The sequence below is a fragment of the Natator depressus genome, chromosome 3 (genome assembly GCF_965152275.1).
Source record: "Natator depressus isolate rNatDep1 chromosome 3, rNatDep2.hap1, whole genome shotgun sequence".
In the NCBI taxonomy this organism is placed as follows: Eukaryota; Metazoa; Chordata; order Testudines; family Cheloniidae; genus Natator; species Natator depressus.
In genome coordinates this window covers 95324832-95350321 of record NC_134236.1, presented here as the reverse complement: position 1 = coordinate 95350321, position 25490 = coordinate 95324832, and the positions used below count along the sequence as shown (strand labels likewise).

Sequence of the window (25490 nt, the reverse complement as noted above, 5' to 3'; positions counted from 1 at the left end):
AACTCAGTTGGGTCTGTGCCTGACTGTGGATGTCTGTCTAGGTGCAGTACCTGTCAGAGGTTTACAGCTTGACAACAGCAACACAGTGTGAGAGGCAACCCAGATTAGTGGGTTTGGGGGACTTAGCGGCCCCACAATCAGGTTGCACCCTGCGGACCCTATCACAGATACATACATACAGTACAGTGTCTGCAGTCTTTTATGCAAGACCACGATATATTTGAACTCTATAAGCAGATTAAGGTCCCACCATGCCTTCAATAGTGTCTCCATTTGCCATACATAGTCCAAATTTACCCCCTTCCTGGGATTTGGCTTTACTGGTGATTCAGATAACAAAACAAAGCCCAGCATAAGTTTTCTCTCCTAGTTTCACTGTTCCCCATTTCCATACAGGCCTCCCTCTGGCCAAGGGAGACATTCTAATTCCTTTTATAGCATGGTTGGAGCCAACAAGGTTCATTTACAATCAAGACTCAGCAGTGAATGCTCTCCATTTGTACTCAGCGTTCTGGCACCTGTGTTTATAGTGACTCAGGAAAGGAGTCTTGCATACCCAGCGACCTGGAACCCTGCTACATACCACTTACACTAACTTTTATTTTTTTAATTAATGGTCTAATCATAGCATTGCAAAGGGGTAATGTGAAATTATCACTATTCTTTTAATTTGATTGAGCAGAAAAAAGTATGAAACATCTATCACTTATTCTGTCCATAATAGACTTCTAATGATGAGTTCACTAACAACACATGCTTTAAAGTAAACTCAGATCTGTTCCTAAAGGTTACAGCAATATACTTTCATCAAAAACAGATTTACTGTTCTTTCTCTTAAAGCTTTGAGCACCACCTACACTCTGTGGGAGAACCTGACTCTATAACTAGAAATACACTAATAAATCCATAACAGATGTGAACTCATTTAAGCACAATCTCTGACCTCAGTTTCCACTTTGACTGTTACAATATTTTGCCTAAAATGCATCTGTAACCTACCAGTCACGGTATTACATGTCCCCAACTGTGCCTGATTCACAGAAGACATGGCTCTGTTACAGCTTTCAGCTTGAAAAAATGGCTCTTTAGCTCAGACTGTAGAGATTCACATGGTTTAGCTCTGGGGGTCCCTGAATCCTTAGAATGTCAGCAAAGATGATGGTTGTCACACATGCTCTTTGACATACCCGAGGCTCCGGAGGGAAGGGTGCCTTGGAGACTCAGTCCAGCCCCGGTGTAGAGACCTGCAAATCTGCAGAATCTGCAGATAATTTTTGTGGATCGCGGATTGGATGTAGATACACATTTGTGTATCTGCGCAGGGCTCCACCCATCAGTTGTGTCCCCATCCAGCCCTTTCCATCAGTTCAATCCCTCCCCATCACCCCACCTCAGTTCAGTCCCTCCAACCTCTCACCTCTGCTCCTCTTGTGGTTCTTCAGGGGTAGGGGGACGGGCTGCAGAGGGTCCACTGTCTCCCATCCAGGCTGAGGGGGTGCATCTCCAGGGGCTCTTCACCCCTCTTTGCCCCTTCCCGGGCCAGGTGCTGGGGGAGGGGTGGGAGAGGACCAGATGACCCATCCCTGTTGCTCACAGCAGAGGAGGAGGGAGGAGAAGGCAGAGCTGTGTTGAGTGCTGGGCTCTTTGCTTGCTTCTTCCCTCTCCCCTACTGTGAAAACAGCAAGCAGAGGGCACAGAAATCTGCCAGCTTCTGGCAGAGTTGAACTTTAATCACCAGATGAGCTCCAGCCCCCTGTGAAACCCCATCTCTCGCAAAAAAAGTCATGAGAGTTGGCAACACTGCAGTAGTATGTGTGCTGTGTATTCTCTACTTACAGAAAGCCCCTTTGACTCCGTCATTCATTTTGCATTGCTGGCTTTCAAAACAATAGAAAAGAGGAAAAAACGTGAGGTACGAGGAAAAAAATGCTTTGTGATGCTAAAGTTCCATAAACGCAAGATCAGTTCCATTCTCATCTGCACTCCCCTGCCAAAAAAACCTATTATAATGCTCTCTTAACATTTCAGCAATCCAGCTCTTCTTTCCACAACTGCACTTCTTCAAATTAATAATCCCTAGTGTAATTCTAGCCACTTAAATCAATTACTAGATTTAAATTTTCTCCTAAAGTGTGCAAAATTACATTGTATTTCTCTGCTACTTTTTGTTCTGTTCTGCTGCAGCAGGGTCCATCCAGTGTGTCTGTGTCATTATATGACATTCCCTTGTATTTTTAACTCTCGTCTTAAAGGAGAAATGAAAACATTGGCCACTGCAATGTCTAAAATATGAGAGGTTATTTGGGAAGAGAGTACAAATGATCTCATGACTAGATAGGTTACTGATTTAAGGAATCTTAATGATTTTCAGTAACACTTCATGACAAAGGCTTGGCCAGAGATATGAGTTTCAGTCTAGGTTGTAATTACAAAGGCCCTACATTTATTTTCAGCTAGCTGAAGCATCTGTTATAAGTGGATGCAATCCCAAAAGCAGACGGCTATTTAAGTTTGGCCCTTTACTTCAACTTTAGGAGACAATCTGTTACCATATATGTAGCCAATGAGATAGATTCTAAGCAATGGCTCAGTCTACCTTTTTGTTCCTAGTAAGTTTTAAGGAAGCAGTGCACATAAGCCCTAAATAGTTAAAAGATATGGAGGGTGGCAGAAGTGAGGCTATGAAAGAAAAACACTGACACATACTCCATCACTGCCTGTCAGCTCTTGAAAAGCAGGAACTCAGTCACCATTATGAGCGTAACTAATCCTTGTAAGGATTGATTTTATTAACTATATTCCACAGCTTTCCTATTTACAATTATATCCATCTTCTTTAATAAGTGAGCCTGGAGAAACAGCCTATCTTATTTTGTTTTTTTCAATGCATTCTCCTGCATGTATTTTTGGTTTTTTATTGTTTGCTTTGTATGTTTTATTTATTTTTTTGTGGGTGACATAAGAATAGCCATACTGGGTAATACCAATCGTCCACCTAGCCCAGTATTCTGCCTTCCAGCAGTGGCCAGTGCTAGATGCTTCAGAGAATGAACAGAACAGGGCAATTTATCAAGTGATCCATTCCCTGTCATCCAGTCCCAGCTTCTAAAAGTCAGATGTTTGGGGAAACCCAGAGCATTGGGTTTTTTTCCCTCAACATCTTGGCTAATAGCCATTGATGGACCTATCCTCCACGAAGTTACCGACAGTAGAACCTCAGAGTTATGAACACCAGAGTTACAAACTGACGGGACAGCCACACGCCTCATTTGGAACCAGAAGTATACAATCAGACAGCAGAGACAAAAAAAGCAAATACTCTGCCATACAATACTGTGTTAAATGTAAACTACTAAAAACAAAGGGAACATTTTAAAAAAATGGACAAGGTAAGGAAACTGTTTCTGTGCTTGTTTCGTTTAAGATGGTTAAAAGCAGCATTCTTCATCTGCATAGTAAAGTTTCAAAGCTGTATTAAGTCTATGTTCAGTTATAAACTTTTGAAAGAACGATACCATTTTGTTCAGAGTTTTGTTCAGAGTTACGAACATTTCAGAGTTACAAACAACCGCCATTCCCAAGATGTTCATAATTCTACTGTAATTCTTTTTTTAATCCAGTTATACTTTTGACCTTCACAACATGCCCACAGCAATGAGTTCCACAGGTTCACTGTGTTGTGTGAAGAAGTACTTCTTTATGTTTGTTTTAAACCTACTGCCTATTAATTTCATTCGGTGACCCCTGGTTTCTATGTTACATGAAGGGGTAAATAACACTTCCTTATCCACTTTCTCCACATCATTCATGATTTTATAGACCTCTATCTTAGTCGTCACTTTTCTAAGATAAACAGTCCCAGTCTTTTTAATCTTTCTTCATATGGAAGCTGTTCCATACCCCTAATCAGTTTTGTTCATAGAAGAATCATAGAATCATAGAAGATTAGGGTTGGAAGAGACCTCAGGAGGTCATCTACTCCAACCCCCTGCTACAAGCAGGACCAACACCCACTAAATCTTCCCAGCAAAGGCTTTGTCAAGGCGGGCCTTAAAAACCTCTAAGGATAGAGATTCCACCATCTCCCTAGGTAACTCATTCCAGTGCTTCACCATCCTCCTAGTGAAATAGTGTTTCCTAATTTCCAACCCAGAACTCCCCCACTGCAACTTGAGACCACTGATCCTTGTTCCGTCATCTGCCACCACTGAGAACTGCTAAGCTCCATCCTCTTTGGAACCTCCCTTCGGGTAGTTGAAGGCTGCTATCAAATCCCCCCTCACTCTTCTCTTCTGCAGACTAAACAATCCCAGTTCCCTCAGCCTCTCCTCATAAGTCATGTGCCCCAGCCCCCTGATCATTTTCATTGCCCTCCGCTGGACTCTCTCCAATTTGTCCACATCCCTTCTGTAGTGGGGGACCCAAAACTGGATGCAATACTCCAGATGTGGCCTCACCAGTCCCGAATAGAGGGGAATAATCACTTCCCTCAATCTGCTGGCAATGCTCCTACTAATTCAGCCCAATATGCTATTAGCCTTCCTGGCAACAAGGGCACACTGCTGACTCATATCCAGCTTCTCATCCACTGTAACCCCTAGCTCCTTTTCTGAAGAACTGCTGCCTACCCATTTGGTCCCTAGTCTGTAGCGGTGCATGGGATTCTTCCGTCCTAAGTGCAGGCCTCTGCACTTGTTCTTGAGGAACCTCATCAGATTTCTTTTGGCCCAATCCTCCAATTTGTCTAGGTCACTCTGTATCCTATCCCTACCCTCCAGCGTATCTACCTCTGCTCCCAGCTTAGTGTCATCCGCGAACTTGCTGAGGGTGCAATCTATCCCATCATCCAGATCATTAATAAAGATGTTGAACAAAACTAGCTCCAGGACCAACCCTTGGGGCACTCTGCTTGATACCAGCTGCCAACTAGACATCGAGCCGTTAATCACTACCCACTGAGCCCAACAATCTAGCCAGATTTCTATCTACCTTATAGTCCATTAATCCAATCCATACTTTTTTAACTTGCTGGCAAGAATACTGTGGGAGACCGTATCAAAAGCTTTGCTAAAGTCAAGATATACCATGTCCACTGCTTTCCCCATATCCACAGAGCCAGTTAGCTCATCATAGAAAGCAATCAGGCTGGTCAGGCTTGCGCTTGGTGAATTCATGTTGACTGTTCTCGATCACCTTCCTCTCCTTCAAGTGCTTCAAAATGGTTTCCTTGAGGACCTGTTCCATGATTTTTCCAGGGATTGAGGTGATGCTGACTGGTCTGTAGTTTCCCTGGATCTCCTTCTTCCCTTTTTTAAAGATAGGAAGATTGTTGTCCTTCTCTATACTTTTTCCAATTCTAATATATCTTAGAATCATAGAATATCAGAGTTGGAAGGGACCTCAGGAGGTCATCTAATCCAACCCCCTACTCAAAGGAGGACCAGTCCCCAATGTTTGCCCCAGATCCCTAAATGGCCCCCTCAAGGATTGAACTCACAACCCTGGGTTTAGCAGGCCAATGCTCAAACCACTGAGCTATCCCTCCCCTAATCTTTTTTGAGATTAGGTGACCAGAACTGCACACAGTACTCAAAGTGAGGGTGTACCAATGATTTCTATAGTGGCATCATAATATTTTCTATCTTATTATCTATCCCTTTCCTAATGGTTCCTAATACTCTGTTAGCTTTTTTGACTGCTACTGCACATTGAGCAGATGTCCTCAGAGAACTATCCACAATGACTCCAAGATCTCTTTCTTGAGGGGTAACAGCTTATTTAAATCCCACCATATTGTATGTATGGTTCGGATTATGCTTTCCAATATGCATGTATGGAAATGCACTGAATTTCATCTGCCATTTTGTTACCCAGTCACCCTGTTTTGCGAAATTCCTTTGTAACTCTTCGCAGTCAGCTTTGGACTTAACTAACTTGTGTAATTTGGTACCATCTGCAAATTTTGCGACCTCACTGTTTATCCCTTTTTCCAGATCATTTATGAATATGTTGAATAGCACTGGTACCAGTACAGATCCTTGGGGGAACCCCTCTATTTAGCTCTCTCCACTGTGAAAACTGAGCATTTATTCCTACCCTTTATTTCCTGTCTTTTATCCAGTTACTGACCCATGAGAGGACCTTCCCTCTTATCCCATGATTGCTTAGTTTGCTTAAGAGCCTTTGATGAGGGACCTTGTCAAAGGCCTTCTGACAGCCCAAGTACAGTATATCCACTTGATCACCCTTGTCCACATGTTTGTTGACCCTCACAATGAATTCTAATAGATAGGTGAGGCATGATTTCCCTTTACAAAAGCTGTGTTCCCTCTTCCCCAGTAAATTATGTTCACCTACGTGTCTGATAATTCTCTTCTTTACTATAGTTTCAACCAATCTGCCTGTTCTGAAGTTAGGATTACTGGCCTGTAATTGCCAGGATTGCCTCTGGAGCCTTTTTTAAAAATTTGTGCTACAATCATCTGGTACAGAGGCTGCTTTAAGTCATAGTTACATACAGCAGTTAGTAGTTCTGCAATTTCACATTTGGGTGAATACCATCTGCGCCTGGTGACTTATTACTGTTTAATTTATCAATTTGTTCCAAAACCTCCTCTACTGCCTCCTCAATCTGGGACAGTTCCTTATCTTTGTCACCTAAAATGAATGTCTCAGGTGTGGCAATCTCCCTCACATCCTCTGCAGTGAAGATCAATGCAAAGAATTCATTTAGCTTCTCTGTAACGGCCTTGTCTTCCTTGAGTGCTTCCTTGATGCTTCCTTTAGCATCTTGATCACCCAGTGGTATCAGTGGTGATGGTGTTTTGGGTATTCTGTGTGTTTGTTTTTGTCTTTAATGGCACTGTAAATAAATGCTCTAATTTAACAACTCTGGGCCAGAACCCTGGGTCTGGCTGAGATGTACTCACCACAGGACCCAGAGAAGAAGGATGGGGGGAGAAGTTTACTCTAAACGTTCTTCTTCCCTAAGCCTCACCCTTACTGGGGACCAAAACAGCCTGGCACAACATAGAGCAGCTTAGGAGCTGCAGTAAATGACACAGTGCCAGCCAGGACTCAAAGGATTCCCTCATGCTCCCACTCCATCACAACAGATGGTGTAAAGCCAGTGTAGGCAAATACGTCACTACCTAATAAGTCAGGGTATCCAGCCCTTTTGCATCAATGGAGTGATTTCTATAATAAAGCCACTTTATTTTTATTATATCAGTGGTCATAGGACTACTTATTATTATTTATTTGTGTGTGTACCAGTAGTGATAGGACCGCTTCAGGGACTAGGACCTTTGAGGAAAAACCTTTTTATTGTTGCTAAATGTATCTTAATATATACATTTTAAAGTTTGCCTATTAGATGCAAAATTCACTATAACTAAGGGGTCATTAGGGAATGTAATTTCAACTGTAGCACAAAATACAAGACAACCATTGCAAAAATTAAGTTCTGAAGAATTGAAGCTGCTCTGGTTAAGACAGTGAAGAGCAAGTGTGGCAGGGAAAGCAGCTTCTAGTGGATAAAGTAAGGGAAACAGGTAAATAATGTAGGACCTCAGTAGTAAAAGTTCTGACTAACTCCATGAGAAAAAATAATTACAAGATTATACTAGCTGGCTAGTCAAAGGATTTGTTGTGCTTCTGCAAGAGTGGACAGATTGTATAACCACCTCTCTCCTGTTAGGCTTATAAGACAAAGTAAGAAAAAACACAGTACTATTGAATGATCCTTCACCATATCCCAGGTGTGAAGATTTTGTTTTGTTTGGCACTAAGTAAATAACTTTGTAGACATATGTCTTTGGGAAGCCCTTTCGGAGTGATCTTAATGACATGTTGAATGCAATTACAGTATTTCAAGACAACTTTTCGGGGGTACATCTTAAAGATATTTAATCCCAATGGGAAAAGATTCTACCTTCAAAATTCACCATGCTATTTCCTCCTTATGATGTTTGTCAAACAAACAGCATGCAGAATATTTTCTTTCTAACATTGTGGGAACTCAAATTAAGTTGCTTAGAAAATTATCTGTGGAAAAAGTAAGACTTTCCATGTTCCTGGAACACTAATTCAAAGCCAAAATGCAGAAAGTGTGTCTTACGCACATCATTACTTTGAAAGGAACTAGTATTGAAAAATATTTATGTAGACGTGGACAATATTCACAAACAGCTGGGGTTGACACAATTGTTGATCTAAACACATAAATAGCTCTCAAGTTTTAATTCCTTTTCCCTTCACCCTAACCCCAGACCTGGCGAATTTCAACTGAAATAAGTAAATCGTCTTCACTTCTTGACCTTTTAAAAATACAATTCATGAACTATGCTTTATCTTGATCAACTTTAACATTCCCGAGGATTCAGGTGGCTGAATGTTAATATACTGACCTTACACTTATCTCCATTTGGGTTTTAGCATAGCTTTGGTGACAGATAGAACAGTTTTAGTAGAAATGAACCTAATATTCATCCTCATCACTGAGGACTAGATTGATCCTTTAAATAAGGGGTCACATGTATGAAAGACCACTCCAGGAAAGAAGTCACAATTCCTTCCCTCTTCTCCTTCTTGCCCTGGGGCAAAGAGGAAATAGGTTACTTCACCTTTTCAGGCTACAGCTAATTCCCCTGGATTGGGTCAGACCATTGCAAGAAGTAAGGGTGGTGCAGTCCTGGCTCCACCCTCGTTCCCTCCCATCATCCACATACTCAAAGGGAGAATATTGGGTGTGTAGCCCCCAGTCTACCCCAAGCCCCAGCCAAAATCTGAGTTGTCCTACTGTGAGCACAGATGGGGATGGGGCTTTACTCTCTTGTCCTGCCATCATATGACTAGTCAAAATTGAGTCCTAAATTGTAGGGATGGGCCTGGATGCAAAGTTTGGCATCAAACTTTCCCAAAGTCTGGAAATACTAAGATCCAGGATGTGGGGTTGGGGCCATGTCACCTAAGCTAAAGTAATGCGTGTCTGTTCAAAGACAGATGCAGTAATGTGACGACAGTGTTCTACACTCAAGCTTTAAGTACATTGGTATAACTCTTTGAGGCAGGTTGCATGGCCTCTGCCTAATTCTTGCCAGCATTATCAATTTTTACTTTTGTCAGGCATGAATTTCTTTTAAAAGTGACTTTTCTTTGGTGTTTCCAACCAGCTGTATTTTTATCTCCCAATTCCCACCTGATCACCTTACTGAGAGAGAGATTGCTATTGAACCTGTTAATAATAGTGCTGACTGATCAATGCTGCTGGGGCCTTCCATTCTTCCATCCATTCTTCCTCCAGAGGCCAAAAAAACTTATGATAAGAGGATCCCTATCATAAACCCAGGCTCTCTAGTTCAAATAAAAACATGCTACCAGGGTGTCAAAAGCCAACAAAACATCCCTTTTTCAATGGCAAAATTCTCAAATAATGAAATACAAAAGCGTATCCATTCAATCAGTCCATTCAATCCATTCAGTACAGAAGTTTTAGATCACTTTAGACCACTGAAATCCTCAACAAAATTGTCTGGAATAGTGGTCACTGTCTTAGTAATAATTGTTCCTGCTCTCATTAAAGAGTGTTCTATTCTGTTCAGTGTTTAAAAACATACACCTCATTCCAAATATGGTATACAATCTTTTAATCGGTTTGAGGGTTTTATATAAAAAAAAATAGGAAACATTTACATAAACATGGGACTACATCTCGCTAAATACTCTAGTCTGACTGAGCTTCACTCTGCACAGAATTAGGGGAGCACTTTTTAAAGGAGAGCTCTGTGTCTGCATGTGTAAACAGTTAGCTATTAATAGATACGGTGTCAGTAGATGGCTCTCTCAAGAATATATTCCTGGACACCTCCTCCTGGCTGGTCTGGGGATTAGCGCCATCCAGGTCCGATGCCCCTGGCAGCTTTGGATTTCTGGGTCATAGGAATGCCCCAGCCACACCTCCTTTATTCCAGGAATGCCCCTTATGGTGAGTGTCAGTGTAGAACTACTATGCTGGCTCTATACAACTCAGATTTCCCTTACACAAGGAGAATCCTCAGGGAGCCAGTTAAACCAGCTTCCCACCTGCTTTGCGCTGTTGGAGCACCTAAGAATCTGATCCTTCTTTTCTAGTGAAGGCAATTAATATGATTTTGATGTCCAAATATACTCTATTTTCCAGCACATGCCTTTTATAAGGGTCTCCTGTATTAAAGTCAAGATCAAGGAGTCTTATCCAGCATATGTTACCACTGGCCTTTTATTCTCTAACATCAGCACTGCAAACACACTCTAACTATACAAATATAAGGGTCTAGTCTCCATTGAATAATTTGCATTGATTTGGTTCAGAATTGTACTATTCCTGTTTTATATCAGTGTTTAATTGAAACCAATAGAGTTATATAAGCATAAATTAGAGTAATGCTGTGGTGAATTACACTCAGAACTTTATTATCTGTGGAAGTTATATGCATGTTTTGTATGGAGAGGAATAGTTGACCCCTAACAGAGAGCTAGTCATGACAGATATAATACTGACATGGGACCCACATGATGATATTTTTATGTATACTACAAAATAAGAATGATTGCAAATACCAGCAACCACAAAAAGCATTTTTATTCAAATTCATGAGAACAGCACATGTGTGCAGCAAATAGGACTCATTAAACTAGCTGCCTTTTTGTACTGTTCATATGCCTATCTGATTTTGTACAACAAATGCACACTGATAAAGTGGTATCAATAACTTTCTTACTCTGAATCTGGAAAGGAACAATTGAGCATTATACAGCACAAAATCTCTTTCAGAACTTCTTCTTCTTTACCTACTATAATAGCCCCAACTATGGGTTATAGCATTCATTACAAGTAAATGCATTGCACTAGATGGCTGAGCCCCTAACTATTCTTAGAGGCTGCCAAAAATTGAAACAAAACATTATTGGTGTGTTCCTGGATGCTACATCCAGCTGCAGTTTGTTGTGGTTTCTTTTTGCAAGTCCCAGTTACTGTCCAGTTTTACTGCCAGTTATCATGAGGGCTTTGCTTACCATGGAAAACACAAGACAATGAACTCTCTTTTCAGTATACAGTAAATTTGAGCCAGAGTCTTACAATCAACGCTACTAGTGCCATCACCTGGCTTATCACGAGTGGCTGTCGTGACTAGTAACTGATAATGTCAAAGAAACTAAAAATATGATTGGCCTAAAACACATGGGATGGGAGTGGTTGTGCACCTTGTTTTTAAAAGCTTTACAACATCATTAACAAGAAATACAGCATCTGTATTTAAAATTATTTTCCAGATCAGCCTCCTCCTCTTTAGTAGTCCCTTAACTCCTAATGTTTTCTTGTCTTTTGCACTGCCAACTTGAATAATGATGCAATGACATGACTGGCCAGTAACTAGTGTTATTCATAAAAACCCATGTCACTGGTGGTTCCAATGAACATTGAACAGGGTCTTCTTAGGCATAACATATTTGTGGTTTTATTTGTGAAAGCAGCAATGATATACAACTGGCTTTTTCTCTCCTTTGTTTCAATGCTTTATAATAGTTTCTGTGATAGTCTGTTCAATCTGTGACCAGAGAATAAAGGAAAACTCAGGGCCATTGTTAGTCATGGCCAACATCTGTAAGCTTCGCATTTTGTTATGAATGATTGGATAACTACTTTTCATACCCCCATGCATTGTTCTAAAGAGACATCATAGTATCTATCTTCCTTTTTGCACTAAAGCTTTTTATCTTAAAGTTAAAAGGAAAATAATTGTTGAGAGCCAATTAGTAGGCCCTTCTGTGGAGAATGCTAAAAGAATTTTTAATTAGTAAAGTGAACCATAGTATGAGTCACCTGAGAAAGAATTACTTTAATTCAGAAAGCAGTTAAGAGTTCAGATACAAATATTAGCCAACATTTGTCTCTAAGCCAGATTCACTATCCTTCCTCTTAGTGAATAGTATCTTATTCTATAAACTGTTTTCTGTGAGAGAATTTGGGAAGGTGTAATATACTACTCCAGAATCTGGCCCTTTTGTTAGGTCTGCAACATTAATTAAATATAGGACAGATGAAATTTTACGTACTATTTATGCTTATGTCAGCGAAATTGCAATTAACAGTTCTATATTCTGCTCTGTCTCAATTTCCATTGTAGTTTAATAAGAGAAATTATTGTTCACTTCTGTCCTACTCTGCTGTGTCTTGCTGTGCTGTTAAGAAACAGCTGTGACAATGCTACCACCAGAAGTGGCTGGACTTAAGAAGAAAGTGATGTGATCCTTATAGATGCAGAGTCTGCAAAGGATTTTGTAGTAATGTCTTCTGAAAGAAGAAGATGAATACCTACCTGTTTTATGAAAAAAGAACAGGAGTGCTTGTGGCACCTTAGAGACTAACAAATTTATTAGAGCATAAGCTTTTGTGGGCTACAGCCCACTTCATCAGATATAAGAAGGTGTATATATACACATACAGAGAAGGTGGAAGTTGCCATACAAACTGTAAGAGGCTAATTAATTAAGATGAGCTATTATCAGCAGGAGAAAAAAACTTTTGTAGTGATAATCAAGATGGCCCATTTAGACAGTTGACAAGAAAGTGGGAGGATACTTAACATGGGGAAATAGATTCAATATGGGTAATGACCCAGCCACTCCCGGTCTCTATTCAAACCCAAGTTGATGGTATCTCGTTTGCATATTAATTCAAGCTCAGCAAGTTCTCGTTGGAGTCTGTTTTTGAAGCTTTTCTGTTGCAAAATTGCCACCCTTAAGTCTTTTACTGAGTGGCCAGAGAGGTTGAAGTGTTCTCCTACCACTTTTTGATGTTATGATTCCTGATGTCAGATTTGTGTCCATTTATTCTTTTGCGTAGACACTGTCCAGTTTGACCAATGTTTTAAACCTGTTTTATAGCATTTTCATCAATAGATCTGAAAGTGATTTTCCAAGGAAGTATGTATCATCAAATCCCAATTTTACAGATACAGAAACTGAAGCATAGAAAGGTGATACGACTTGCCCAAGGTCATTGCAGAAGGCCATGGACAGAGCTATGGATAGAATCCTGCTCTTCTGAGTTCCAGTTCAGGGATTTGTTTACTAGGCCGCAATCACACACACACACACCCCCTTCCCACTAGAGCATTGTAATTCTATAAAGGGGGTACAAAATATAAATGTGGTAGGTATTGTTATATTGGAAGAAACACTGAGTTCCCCTTAGAAGTGATATCATTAAGTTCACGTTGGTGTCTTCTCTACTAAACTCTACCATCAAGACCTTGTGATGTGAAGGGGAAAAAAAAAGAAAGAAAAAACGAAACAAAACCCTGAACCTTAACCTACTCAGGTGCAAATAAGTGATATGATGACTCCAATCCTTCTCCCACTGATGTCATTGGTCATTTATTCAGTTCCTTCAATAAAAGCAGAATTAAAGCATATGTAGGTAAAATGGCCTAAAAAGAGGAGCACTAGAAAGCTATCAGTGTAAGAAACATAAAACAATGTAAGAGTAAATTTTTTTCAACATCAGTAACATTTTTCTGACTTTAGTTTCCCACTCCAGTATTTCTCATTTTAAAAACGTACAATTACATATATAGAAGAGCAGCAGGTTTGTGCATGAAAGGTAAATATGAGTTTAAAATGAAGGACACTTGTGAGATATAGTATATGATGTGCACATTTTAGTAGGAATCAACAGATAGTCTTAAACTGATAAACATTTCTCATAAGTTATTTATGAATTCAAAGCAATATTTGAAATTAAAAATGCATAAGTATGATGTCTGTTGAATAGAACTATTAGATATGCATGTTTACTTTTTAGTGAACACAGAGATCAGTAGTTTCCCCCTCTAGATGTCATTTCTAGAGAGTTATAGAATGTGAAATATTTTCAAACACCATCAAGACAATGGTATATTACATATTTTTTTAAATAAATTGGGTAGTAGCTTGGGACCTACTTATTGGCTCTGGCAAGGAGGTGTCCATTCAAGCCACTATATCTCTTTATCACTTTACAAGTTAGAAGGAACTAGATCTTCCATCCTCTGACTCACCAGATATTGAAAGCAGTATTATTTCCCTCTAGAAGAGCGATGTTAGTCTATCCATATTTAAAACCAACAACAACAAAACTTCATTAGAACAAGAATAAAACATCTTTGATGGTTAAAAACTTTTGTACCTTCACTGAATTTCTCTACATATTCACTACTACATGGAACTCAACCCATTACAATCCAGTTACATAACAGCTCTTACTTCTAGTAATACTGAAGTTCTGTACCTGTTACCATGCATAACCTGAAAAATATTAAGAAATAAAGATCTTAGTTATCAATTTGGAGTATTTCATCTGAATAACAGCACAGAAATATACTGTGTATCCCCCACCCCCTCAAGTTTTTACTCATCTTACAGATTGGCTACACATTTCCTCCATTGCAACAAAAGATGTTAGTTCTTTGAATTCTAGCTCAAATCCTTGACTTATATAATCCTGACAACTCCTCAAATGCACTCTGCAGCATTACACAGCAGCTTTCAAAAATATACATTTGTTGAATGTCTGCTGCAGGTAAATCTGTGTTTCCTTCCTTTGTAGAGTTAGTGCCATCAGAAAATTTTGGAACAGAAAGAGGCTAGGATGCTCATCTACATCCATTCAATTTTTTTTCTCACAAAATTAAAACAAAACTACAAAGAATTTTTAAGAAGAAACAACCTGTTTTTAACCCAAACACAATTTTGAAGGCATCCAGAGACCCAGTTCTAGAAGCAAAAAAAGAATCTTTGTACTTTTAAAAAGCCTATGGATTTGTGAACTAAGGACCACACAAACCTAACACCTTCCGCTCTAAGTACAAGGCACATTTCTCTGACATGGCCTCCTCTAACATAAAAATATAGCAACATATGTGTCATTATCAAAAGAATTTAAAAAAAAAAACACTACCCTGTACACACCTCCCAGCTGGGGAGAGGATGAAAGAACAAACACAAACGTGATGTCAGTTACATACCTTAATGCACTGCTGGAAGGCAGTCAGATATTATGGTGAAGGCATGGTGTAAGAACACATCTAGAATGGAACGTTAATTATTCTGTAAAACTATCTGGTAAATATTGCTTAGGCACAACCCTGTGAGTTTTTTGATACTGCTCTGTAAGTGACCTCAGCTCTAACCTGGATAGCCATAGCTCCCTGGAGGACTGCTGATAATTCAATCTGCAAGCTATTCAGACAAGGATTTCTCTTAAAATAAGGATACTAATGATACAAAACTGTGCAAAATCAAGTGGGGTAGAATTGTGATATAAACTGCTACAGACCTGAAATCACCTTTCCCATTTCAGACATTAAGCTGGTGTCCAACCTCAGTTTCTGACATGAAAAGCCTACACCACAATGCATGACAGAATCTACAAGTTTTCCAGTAATGATGATTTAAAATATTCTGTTCATGACAGATAAAAATGAGCATAAAGATTGCTTGCTGTTCAAGCCGAAGTTTGATAATTTTTTGTAAAAAGTAAGAAATATAACCTATCACTAAGGCACACTTGTTCTCCAAAGAATAAAGCTCTGGTTCTGCGTGGTTAAATGTATCATTGTTTTACAGTTTATGCAATAATTGGAAGAGAAAATTCTGTAAGTATGAAGGCTAGCACTGTAGCTTAGTTGTACTTCTTACCATGAAAGGCATACTGCAGATATTACTTTCTGATTCTATGTAATTCATTTCCACCATTTGAAAGTTTACAGGGCTTTATTTCCAGCAGAACAAATATGTTCATACAGGTGCAACAGTATAACTAAGTATGGGTTCACATACAGTACATCAATATCACAGATAAGCATAGAAATTACCCCAATTGGTGTTGTTTCTGAAATAAATTGTTTGAGTTTTCTCTACACTCATGTTAATAATTTGTGCAAGGGCATGAAACTCAAGGGAGTTTTTGAAGCAAGCTGTCAGAATCCATTAAGTATCTGATCACTACTTTAACCAGCATAAAGCACAGATAAGAATTAAAGCCTACATCAGGGATGGGGAACCTACAGTCCGCAGGCCAGATCTGGTCCCTTGTTCATTTTCATCCAGCCCGTGGGCCACACACATTAAACTCACCTGCCCCGGGGCGGGGGAGGGGCGCAGAGACTCCTCCTCCCACAGTGGGACAAGCCGGCACTCACAGCTCCAGCCCTGCGGAGGCCAAGCCAGCACTTGTGGTTCCAGCCCTGTGGGGGGGGAGAGGTGCTGAGGCTTGGAGCTTCCCGAGGCTTGAGGCTTCCCGCCCACGGCGGGCGAGCCAGTGCTCGCAGTACCCCCCACCGAGGAGCTGAAGCCACAAGCACCGAGCCTCTGCGCCCCCCTGGGCACGTGAGTTGAACATGCGCGGCCCGCCATTGATTTTTTTGGTAGGTCAATGGCCCCTGATACAAAAAAAGGGTTCCCCATGCCTGGGCTACATTTTCAGAAATGACTAGTAATTTTGGCTGTATCAGTTTTTTTGGGTGTCTTGACTTTCAGAAAGTCCTGAGTAAATACCCTTTGAAAATCAGGCCCCTTTAAAGCAACTGAAGTTGAGCATCCAAAAATTGCGGTGCCCACAATGACTAGTAACATTTCAAAAACTTGGTGCCTATTTGTTAGGTGTATCTATAAATTTTCTGCCTAACATTCATGAGTACAATTTATTATAACCAATCAGCTATATGTGACGAGGTGTCCACCCCACACAAGGGGAGAGTCAGGGATTGAAAAGCTGATGGAGGATGGAGTCCAGCTGGAAAGAAACAGGCAGGGTTGGTATAAAGCCAGGAATCTGGCAGCAGGAAAGGGCTACAGGGGAAGTAGTTTGCAGTCACATCTTGAGAGAAGGAAGATGTGTTTAAGACTACAGATTAAGGTAGTCTGCAGAGAGTTTGGGTTGATAAATCCAGAGTGGGGGAGAGTGTGTGTGTGCAGAAGATAAGAGCAGAGAAGTAGGAAAGAGTCCAGCGGAAACAGCAACAGGCTCTGGATGCAAGCAGATCACAGTTGCTAGACACGGGTCCTGGACTGGAACTTGGAGTAGAGGGTGGGGATGGGTTCCTCTACCAACCGCTGAAGTGGCACAGACTGGGACATGGAGCAGAAGACTGCTTGGGATTGCATCTGAGGACTTTGCTACCCAAGAAGGAGAGGACCTAGTGACCTGGCTGGAGGGCTGAGTCTCTAAGAAGGGGTAGCTGAGTCCCAGATTGAGAGGGGTACCACAATGCGAAGAAAGGGACATCGGACTTGGAAGGAGCTAATCCCCAGACCAGCCAGGACAAGGTGCCCTACCAGTAATGGACCTCATGACAGTATAGAACACAAATTAAAATGTAAATAGTGACATATAAAAATAGTATAAAATATTGCATGAGATGGAGAATACCATTCACCTACTTGCCTCTGGGAAGTGAGACCCTTTCCACAGTGAACAGAAGTGGAGTGATAAGCTATTAATTTCTGAAGAATTTTAAATTCCACTTTAAAATTTCTAGCCTTTGCTTATGACGATAACTTCCAAGTTTGACAAAGTGAAGTACCGTCTTCCTGAATTTCCTGCTGACCGGCTCAGTGCTTCTGCCATTGTTCATAGTTTTCCCTCACAGCAACAGAGGGAAACTGAAAAGGCTGTGGCCAGTTTCATTACTGCTCTTCTGACCTTTATGGACAGCACCGAAACTGACAATAAGACTGTCAGTTTCATTTTTCTGCTGGTTGAGAAGACTGTAAGCAACAGCATAGGCGACCAGTAGAGCTATTAATGGGAAAGGAGACCCAAAAGAAAAAAAGGCCGAGAGGTTGGGGAAGAGATAGAATAGTGGAGACTCCCTCTGAAAGCAACATGGAATCTGGGTCAGAAGTGAAAGAAACAGAGACCACAACTCACACACATCCATGCTTGGTGGCCTCTTGAGGAGGAGGAGATAAATTTACAAAGAATCAGTTTAATATCTTTGAAGAATTAAGAGGTATACTGGGATTATTTTCATATACTAAATTAATTAACAGTTTGGACCTGACATCAGCAAAATTAACTCTTACTTGCTACAGGTTCACAGATTCTAAGGCCAGAAGAAAACATTGTGATCATCTAGTCTGACCTCCTGTATAATACAGGCCACAGAACTTCCCCAAAGTAAATTCCTGGAGCAGATCCTTTGAGAAAACATCCAATGTTGATTTAAAAATTGTCAGTGCTGGAGAATCCACTATAACTCTTTGTACATTGTTCCAGTGATTAATGACTCTCACTGTTAAAACTTTGCCTTTTTTCCAATCTGAATTTGTCTAGCTTCAGTTCCAGCCATTGGATAATCTTGCCTTTCTCTGCTGGATTGAAGAGCCCATTATTAAATATTTGTTCCTCATGTAGGTACCTATAGACTGCAAACAAGTCACCCCTTAATTTTCTCTTTGCTAAACTAAATGGACTCAAGGAGCTCAATCTATAACTATTTGGCATGCTTTCTAATCCTTTAATCATTCTCGTAGCTCTTCTCTGAAACCTCTCCAATTTATCAACATCCTTCTTGAATGCTGGGTACCAGAACTGGACACAGCATTCCAGCCTCAGTCACAACAGCATTAATTTTTCTTATTGGTTAATAATGCAGAAGAAAATGAACTGTCAGAAGCTGCTTTGCATAATACAAGTGAGAGCACAAATAGGAGGGACTCTGTATGTTAAGCAAGGGAGCACTGATCAGTGTGCAGTTGGAATTCTGTGTTTGAGCAGGTGCTCTCAAGTGTATCTAACAGCATTCCTGATGCATTCTTTGAAAATTTAGCCTTTATGGTCCATTTCGGAGATTGGCCATACACTGTACAGATAAGCCTGCAGCAACTTTTCTAATGCTCAACAATATACCATTGTATTACATATTTTGCCAATCCTGCCAAGACTAACTAAATCACTACATCTATACTAAGCAAATATGCAAAAATTCTTCTAACACAAATACAAGTGCAAAACCCCTTTCCTTTCTTAAAATCGGAAACTTTTTTCCTTAAAAGTGTATTTTCTATATTTTATAATTGTTTTTAAAATTAAACCATTGGTTTTCAATAAAAATGTTCTCTGTTAAAAATGTGGACAAAAAAATTATCAACAGTCAAGTAATGCTGCTTCACAATATCATGCCAGTTGACTTTTCTTCATTTTTTTATTATCTGCATCAACATGGCTGCTAATTATGGGCTGAATCCTGAAAATTTAGGCCATTCTACTCTACAGAGATTACAGTGGCATAGCTCTGGTGCCATAGCTATGCCAGCACAGACATGTATATAGACACAGCCTATAGCATCGGAAGAAGTTTTTCCATCACTGTAGGAACACCATCTCCCCAAGCGATGGTAGCTAGGGACTTGTCTACACTCGAAATGCTACAGTGGCACTGCTACTCCCCTGCACCTGCACTTCTGTAGCTCTTCAGTGCAATTTTCTCATTGGCGTAGGTAATCCACCTCCCTGAGAGGCAGTAGGTAGGTCAACAGAAGCAGTCTTCCATCGACCTAGCACTGTCTACATAAATGTTAGGTTGGCTTAACTACGCAGCTCAGGGGTGTGGATTTTTTACATCCCTAAGCAATGCAGTTAAGCCAACTTAATTTTCTAGTGTAGATCAGGGCTGACGCCTAATCAGTTACACACTCACACCAATCAATCAATGGAAGTACTCATATGAGAAAGGGTTTGAAGGCTCATGACTTATATCAATGCGACGGCACATAAAGTGGGGGGGGACACGATCTTTGTAAAATAAGAAGAGTATTATTGTATGGCCAACTATATTTTTGATCTACTGAAATGTCACCACACAGATACAGTATAATTGAGGTTGGGGGGGGGGGTTTAGAAGTAATGTGCCTCTTCTTGTGCAGTAAAGAAATTAAAGCTTTCCGGTTTGTCAGGACACTATGTAATGGTATGAGCTCGCTCAAATCTAGTTATAGTCAAGTTAAAAACCCCATGGAGATTGACAGGTCTGAATACATCTTTCAATTAGCATAACTGTAAATATAAGCCCCCACTTAAGACAAGGAGTATGTGAACTCACCCAGGAGCTTTTGTTGAATACTGTTTTAGATAGGGCTGGGGGTGGGAGAAGGCAGAACAAAAGAAAAAACTGGGATAAGGACAGGAGACAGGGAGAGAGCCTGAAGAAACAGCTGACAGAGGTTGACCCTGGAAGATATATGGGGAGATGTTTTGGGGTCAGGGGTGCAGGCTAAAAGTACTCTTGGTGCTGTGAGCAAAAGAAGCTGTTTTCTGCTATTTGATTCCTTCTGCATTCAGAGACACAGGACTTTGTACAATCCTTGTAAACAAACTAAACTGCATCAGAGAAGTACCTATTACCCTTTCTCCTCCTAACTGGACCAACCAACTAAACGCTGATTTTTTGAGTAGCTCGGGTCAAAAAGGGGAACAGTAGTGCCTTGCAGTCTATTTGAAATATATTGATTCTCAAAGGTTTTGTAAGCAATGGTGGAATACAGTACTTAGATTATATTTTACTCATTCTAGGACCCTACCAAGTTAAAATAAAAAAGTAAAATAATATGAAACAAGATCCTGCATTATTTCACTTACTCACATATCCCTGAGAGGTGTTTTTATTTGTTTGTTTTTACACACACATAAACACACGGATAGCAAATGTGCAGACCCTAAGAACAAGAAACTTTTTACATCTCTGCACCGTCAGAAGCTAATTCACTCCAGCTAATATTTCTTCAAAGGGATCTTTTGTCCATATGAAGTACATTTTAAACTTTTTGTTGCCTTTTCACAGAAAATGAAAAGCATGGGTCTGAAACTTAAATAGATCTGGAAAACTTAAATGATGTGTTTTATGTTTCCAAATTGCTGGGAAAAGATTACATTCCTCATGTACTACAGACTTCTATTCAAGTTTTTCTTTTTAGACTGCATATGAATAAATGAAATCTACTAAAATATACCAAATACAAAGCCTTGCATAATGACAGGTTTCAGAGTAGCAGCCGTGTTAGTCTGTATCCGCAAAAAGAAAAGGAGTACTTGTGACACCTTAGAGACTAACAAATTTATTTGAGCATAAGCTTTCGTGAGCTACAGCTCGCTCACGAAAGCTTATACTCAAATAAATTTGTTAGTCTCTAAGGTGCCACAAGTACTCCTTTTCTTTTTACCAAATATAAAGGATCAGATAACTTCTGAGAACATCATTTGTACAAATAGAAGGCTTCCCACAACACAGAAGGATGAAGGATTAATCACAACATATATAAAGACCACAGACATTTGTGCTTCAGTTCTACTGATAGTACATAAAAAGTAGATTTGATTTAGGACTCTGAAATCCATTGTTTTCTTCTGCAATCTTCTTAGTACCTATCTCCATTGGAAAAATTGGTGGTAATGCTGGTTGCCATTGATACCAGCTCAGGCTTTTTCCAGCAAGACTATATAATAAGAGATACAGGGGAGTAGGTAATGTTAATTATTTCATTCCTGATCAAGGTTAACTGCTTAAAGAAGTCCTCTACCACATGTTCCACACTTGGACAATTGAAATTCAGAGAGGTGGCATTTTTTGTGGCTGGGTCCTTAGTGATGTGTACTTGCATCGCATTTAATTTGAATTCTACAAATTCCACCATCCTCTCAAATCAGACAATAATCCAGATAGAAATTCTCATATATAATACAGAAAAGGAAATGGATTTTCTTTAGCTTGTTAGCCGTTCATTAAAAGTGTGCAGTCACTTTAGAGTGCCACGGTATGTTTACCTATTCCATATTTTTGATAAGTAGATCTATCTTTAAGCTTTTTCTAAGTTATTGTACCTCTCTTGCATACTTTCTAAACTCAGTACTGTTTCTATGTCTGATGGCTATGAATACAATATCTGCAATGCATTCTTGCATTTGTTTTCACTTCTGTAACAATGCAATGCAATTAAACATCAGTTAATAATACTGAAAGAAGAAACATAACTGCAGAAAAAGTCAGTTGTAAATTCACTCACACCTGTGTGGCAAGCTGTTCATGACTAATAACAATGGCATCCCTGAGTGCGAACTAAATATCAGTTTGTTGAAAAAAACCAGACACCAAGTTTAGCCAATGCCTGTCAAAACTGTCCTGAGGTTTTGTTTTATTAACTTTACTGTATGTACAAAACTCTATAGCTTTCTAAGCAACACCTGTAACGGACCCTTTTTTCCAATGCATATCAAAGGTACCACCAGATCTCTCCCATTTCAGGGAGTTCCCTCGTTTGGGGGGTTTATTTTAAGACAGCTGGGACAGTAGCTCCATGTGATCAATGATACCTTGTGTCAATGATCCACTGAAAAGTCTTTTCTTTTCTTTTCTCTTTTTTTACCTTCCACCTCCCCCTTGCAGCCCATGTGTCAGCCTCTGCCCTGCACTTCTTTGCCACTATTGCCGAGAGGCACCGCACACAGCGCCGTGTCACTTACCAGTTGCATGCCACAGACAAAGATCAGCGTGCACCTGCCGCTGCAATAACCCATGGTTTCCAAGAGCCCTCGCCACGTAGAGCCCAACTTGATCCAATCAGATGGCGGGAGAGGCCAGGCACACCTGAGCGGGGCTCCGGGGGCTTTCGCCTGCTGCCGCCGCCAGCGCGTCCCGGGAAGCGACAGGCATTAGGACCCGCTGCGCCGGGTTAGCAGCCGCTGCCCCCTTCGCTCTCCCTGTGCACCACGGAGCGAGCCTCCAGCGAGCGCGTCGGCGGCAGCGCGGGGGGCAATGCTGCGCCAGGTGCCAGCAGGAGCAGCCGCGCTGTGCTGCGAAGCCCCAGAGGCATCTGGGCTTCAAAGCCTGCCCCCCAGCTCAGCTCGCAAAGCCTCCAGGGCGGCGGCGCTGCTGTGCGGGGAGGCGGCGGGGCCGAGCTCAGTTCATGCTGGGCAGCAGCGCGCCCCCTTCCTCCTCCTCTTCCCCAGCCGGGTCTCGGGCAGCGCCAGCAGCGGCCGCCCCTCCGCTGGGAGGCTTAGCCGGGTCTCCCGACTCCCCTGGGCGAAGGCTTCAGCGGCTCCATGCGGCGCCGGCCGGGCTCCCCGCGCAGCAGCAGCTGGAGGAGAGCGTGGCACGGAGCTGGCGGCGGCTGCTCAGCGGCATGGCACGGGGCTGGCTCGCAACGTGGGGGCTGCTGCTGCTCTGCCTGCTCCAGCGCAGCCCGGCTGAGGCGCGGGGAAGGGAGGAGGGGTGCCCACTCCCCTCAGGGCTCGGGCTCTGCAACAGACTTTGCTGCCCCCCTCCCCCCACCAGCAGTGAAAGCTTCACTTCCCCGAGCTCCCCCTGCCCGCGCAGCCGGGCGGCCTTGGCGATGGGCGGCGGGGGGAGCTGCTGTGGCTGCCACACGCGCTCTGGCGGCAGATGGTCGGGGGGACGCTGGGGAGGAGGGGGCAGCTCTTTGGGTCAGGTACCGGGGCGGGCGGAGGTGCCGGCTGCGGTGGGGACACGGCTCCTCTCCGGGAGCCGCGGGGGCATTTGAGGCTGCGAGGTCCCCGCTCGGCCAGACCCCCGCCCCCGCTCCCATTTTTGGAAGGGGCGGCGGCGGCTGCCGCTCAGAGAGCGAGCGAGGGACTGGGCGCGGGAAGAGCTCTCTGCTGCCGCCTGCCGGGGCACCGCGGGAGGAACGGCGCGAAACGTGGGCAATGCCACGGGGGGGGGGACCTGGCTGGGACCTGGCCCCCGGCGCCTCCGCCCCACGCCAGCTGGAGGGGCGCCGCCCGGGAGCGCGTCCCAGGTCCCTGCAGAAAGAGAAGCCGCTTCCCTTGGGGCCCCCAGCTCTCCTTGCTCAAAAGCGATGGAAGGAATGAGCGGAGGGAAGCCCAAGAGAAGGTTGACTGGAAGGTGACTTGTGGGGGGCGGCTGTTGGAAAGAGGAGAGGGGCTTGGGAAATGGGGAGTGGGTTGGATGGTGGGGCAGATCTGGTGGAGGGAGCAAAAGAATGGGAAATCTTTCCTGAACCTCCTCCCCCAACACACACGTGCGCGGGGCTCATCATCAGAAGCAAGCTCCCCACAGACCAGGGCACATCAACTGAAAGCAGCACCAGATCCTGCCAGAACAGATGCAGGATCTGCAGATATATCTCCACTGCTGCACTGATCGACATCTCACTGCACAGCACACATTTCAAGCTCCATGGATTCATACACATGCCTATCACAACGTGTGGTGTAGCCCCAGTAGCAACTATGTGGGTGAAACCAGACAATCACTATGATCTCAAATGAACTCACAGGAAAATGATAAAAGACAACAACACCCTGTCCCCTATGGGTGAACACTTTTCACAAAGCGATTATTCCATATCTGACTTGTCAGTCTTCATCCTGAAAAGAAATCTGTACAACACTTTCAAAAGATGAGTCTGGGAGTTTAAATTCACAACTTTGCTAGACACTAAAAGATATCGTCTTAATAAAGACACTGGATTTATGGTTTATTATAACAATCTGTAACCCACTAACTCCCTTTTTTTGTCCTATGACTGGAGGGGTGTTAACAGGCCACTTTACCTTGAATGGTCCCTTAGAATGTGTGGTTATGGTAAAGAATCTCTTCAATCTTGTATTTAGCTATGACAGTCTGCGTACCTTTCCCAGACCTGTAGAAGAGCTCTGTGTAGCTCAAAGATCTTTTTCACCAACAGAAGGTGGTCTAATAAGAGATATTACCTCACCCACCTTGTCTCTCCAATATCCTGGAACTGATACAGCTATAAGCGCACTGCATACAACTTCTGATGTTACTCAAAATTGCTTCAAGAACGTTGGAAGAGATAAAGTCAGTGTCTTGTGAAGCACTATGGAAAATATTTGCATTGGCTGGTGCGTTCCAGTCTTTTTGATTTCCAAGGTGTCCAAAATATGTGGGTAAAGTTTGTGGGGGAAATCACAGCATTATGTCATTTAAACCATCCGGTATCTGTAAGACTGCAAAGCCATTTACCTGCTGTGTCATCAGAAACACTCGACACAATGTTCCAGGGAGGTCACTCTTTTGGCTGGGTTACTGATTAATGATGTTGTTTTAGCAATTATACCAACAATTATGAATGGCAGGAATCTCACTAGGTTTACTAATCAAATTTAGACAGTGACTTGCACAATGGATATGCAGTGCCACTAGATACTCACTGTGAATGAATGCCTCACTCCAGAAAAAAGAAAAAGAGTACTTGTGGCACCTTAGAAAATAACAAATTTATTTGAGCATAAGCTCTCATGAGCTACAGCTCACTTCATCGGATGCATGCAGTGGAAAATACAGTGGGGAGATTTTATAAACACAGAGAGCATGAAACAATGGGTGTTACCATACACACTGTAAGGAGAGTGATCAGGTAAGGTGAGCTATTACCAGCAGGAGAAAAAAAATCCTTTTGTAGTGATAATC

General features: G+C 41.9%; 1 protein-coding gene across 2 annotated transcripts in view; it reads right to left on the bottom strand.

The window, feature by feature from the left end:
* The window catches only part of NKAIN2 (sodium/potassium transporting ATPase interacting 2), a 764856-nt gene extending 741398 nt beyond the window's left edge, over positions 1–23458 (bottom strand). The window contains exon 1 of one of the 2 annotated variants that reach the window (XM_074948365.1): positions 22541–23458. In XM_074948365.1, the coding sequence (XP_074804466.1) occupies positions 22541–22594 (54 nt within the window). In that variant the 5' untranslated portion in view covers positions 22595–23458. The remainder of the gene's footprint in view (positions 1–22540) is intronic. The other variant, XM_074948364.1, reaches the window with a different exon arrangement.
* Between the last annotated feature and the right edge of the window lie 2032 nt (positions 23459–25490).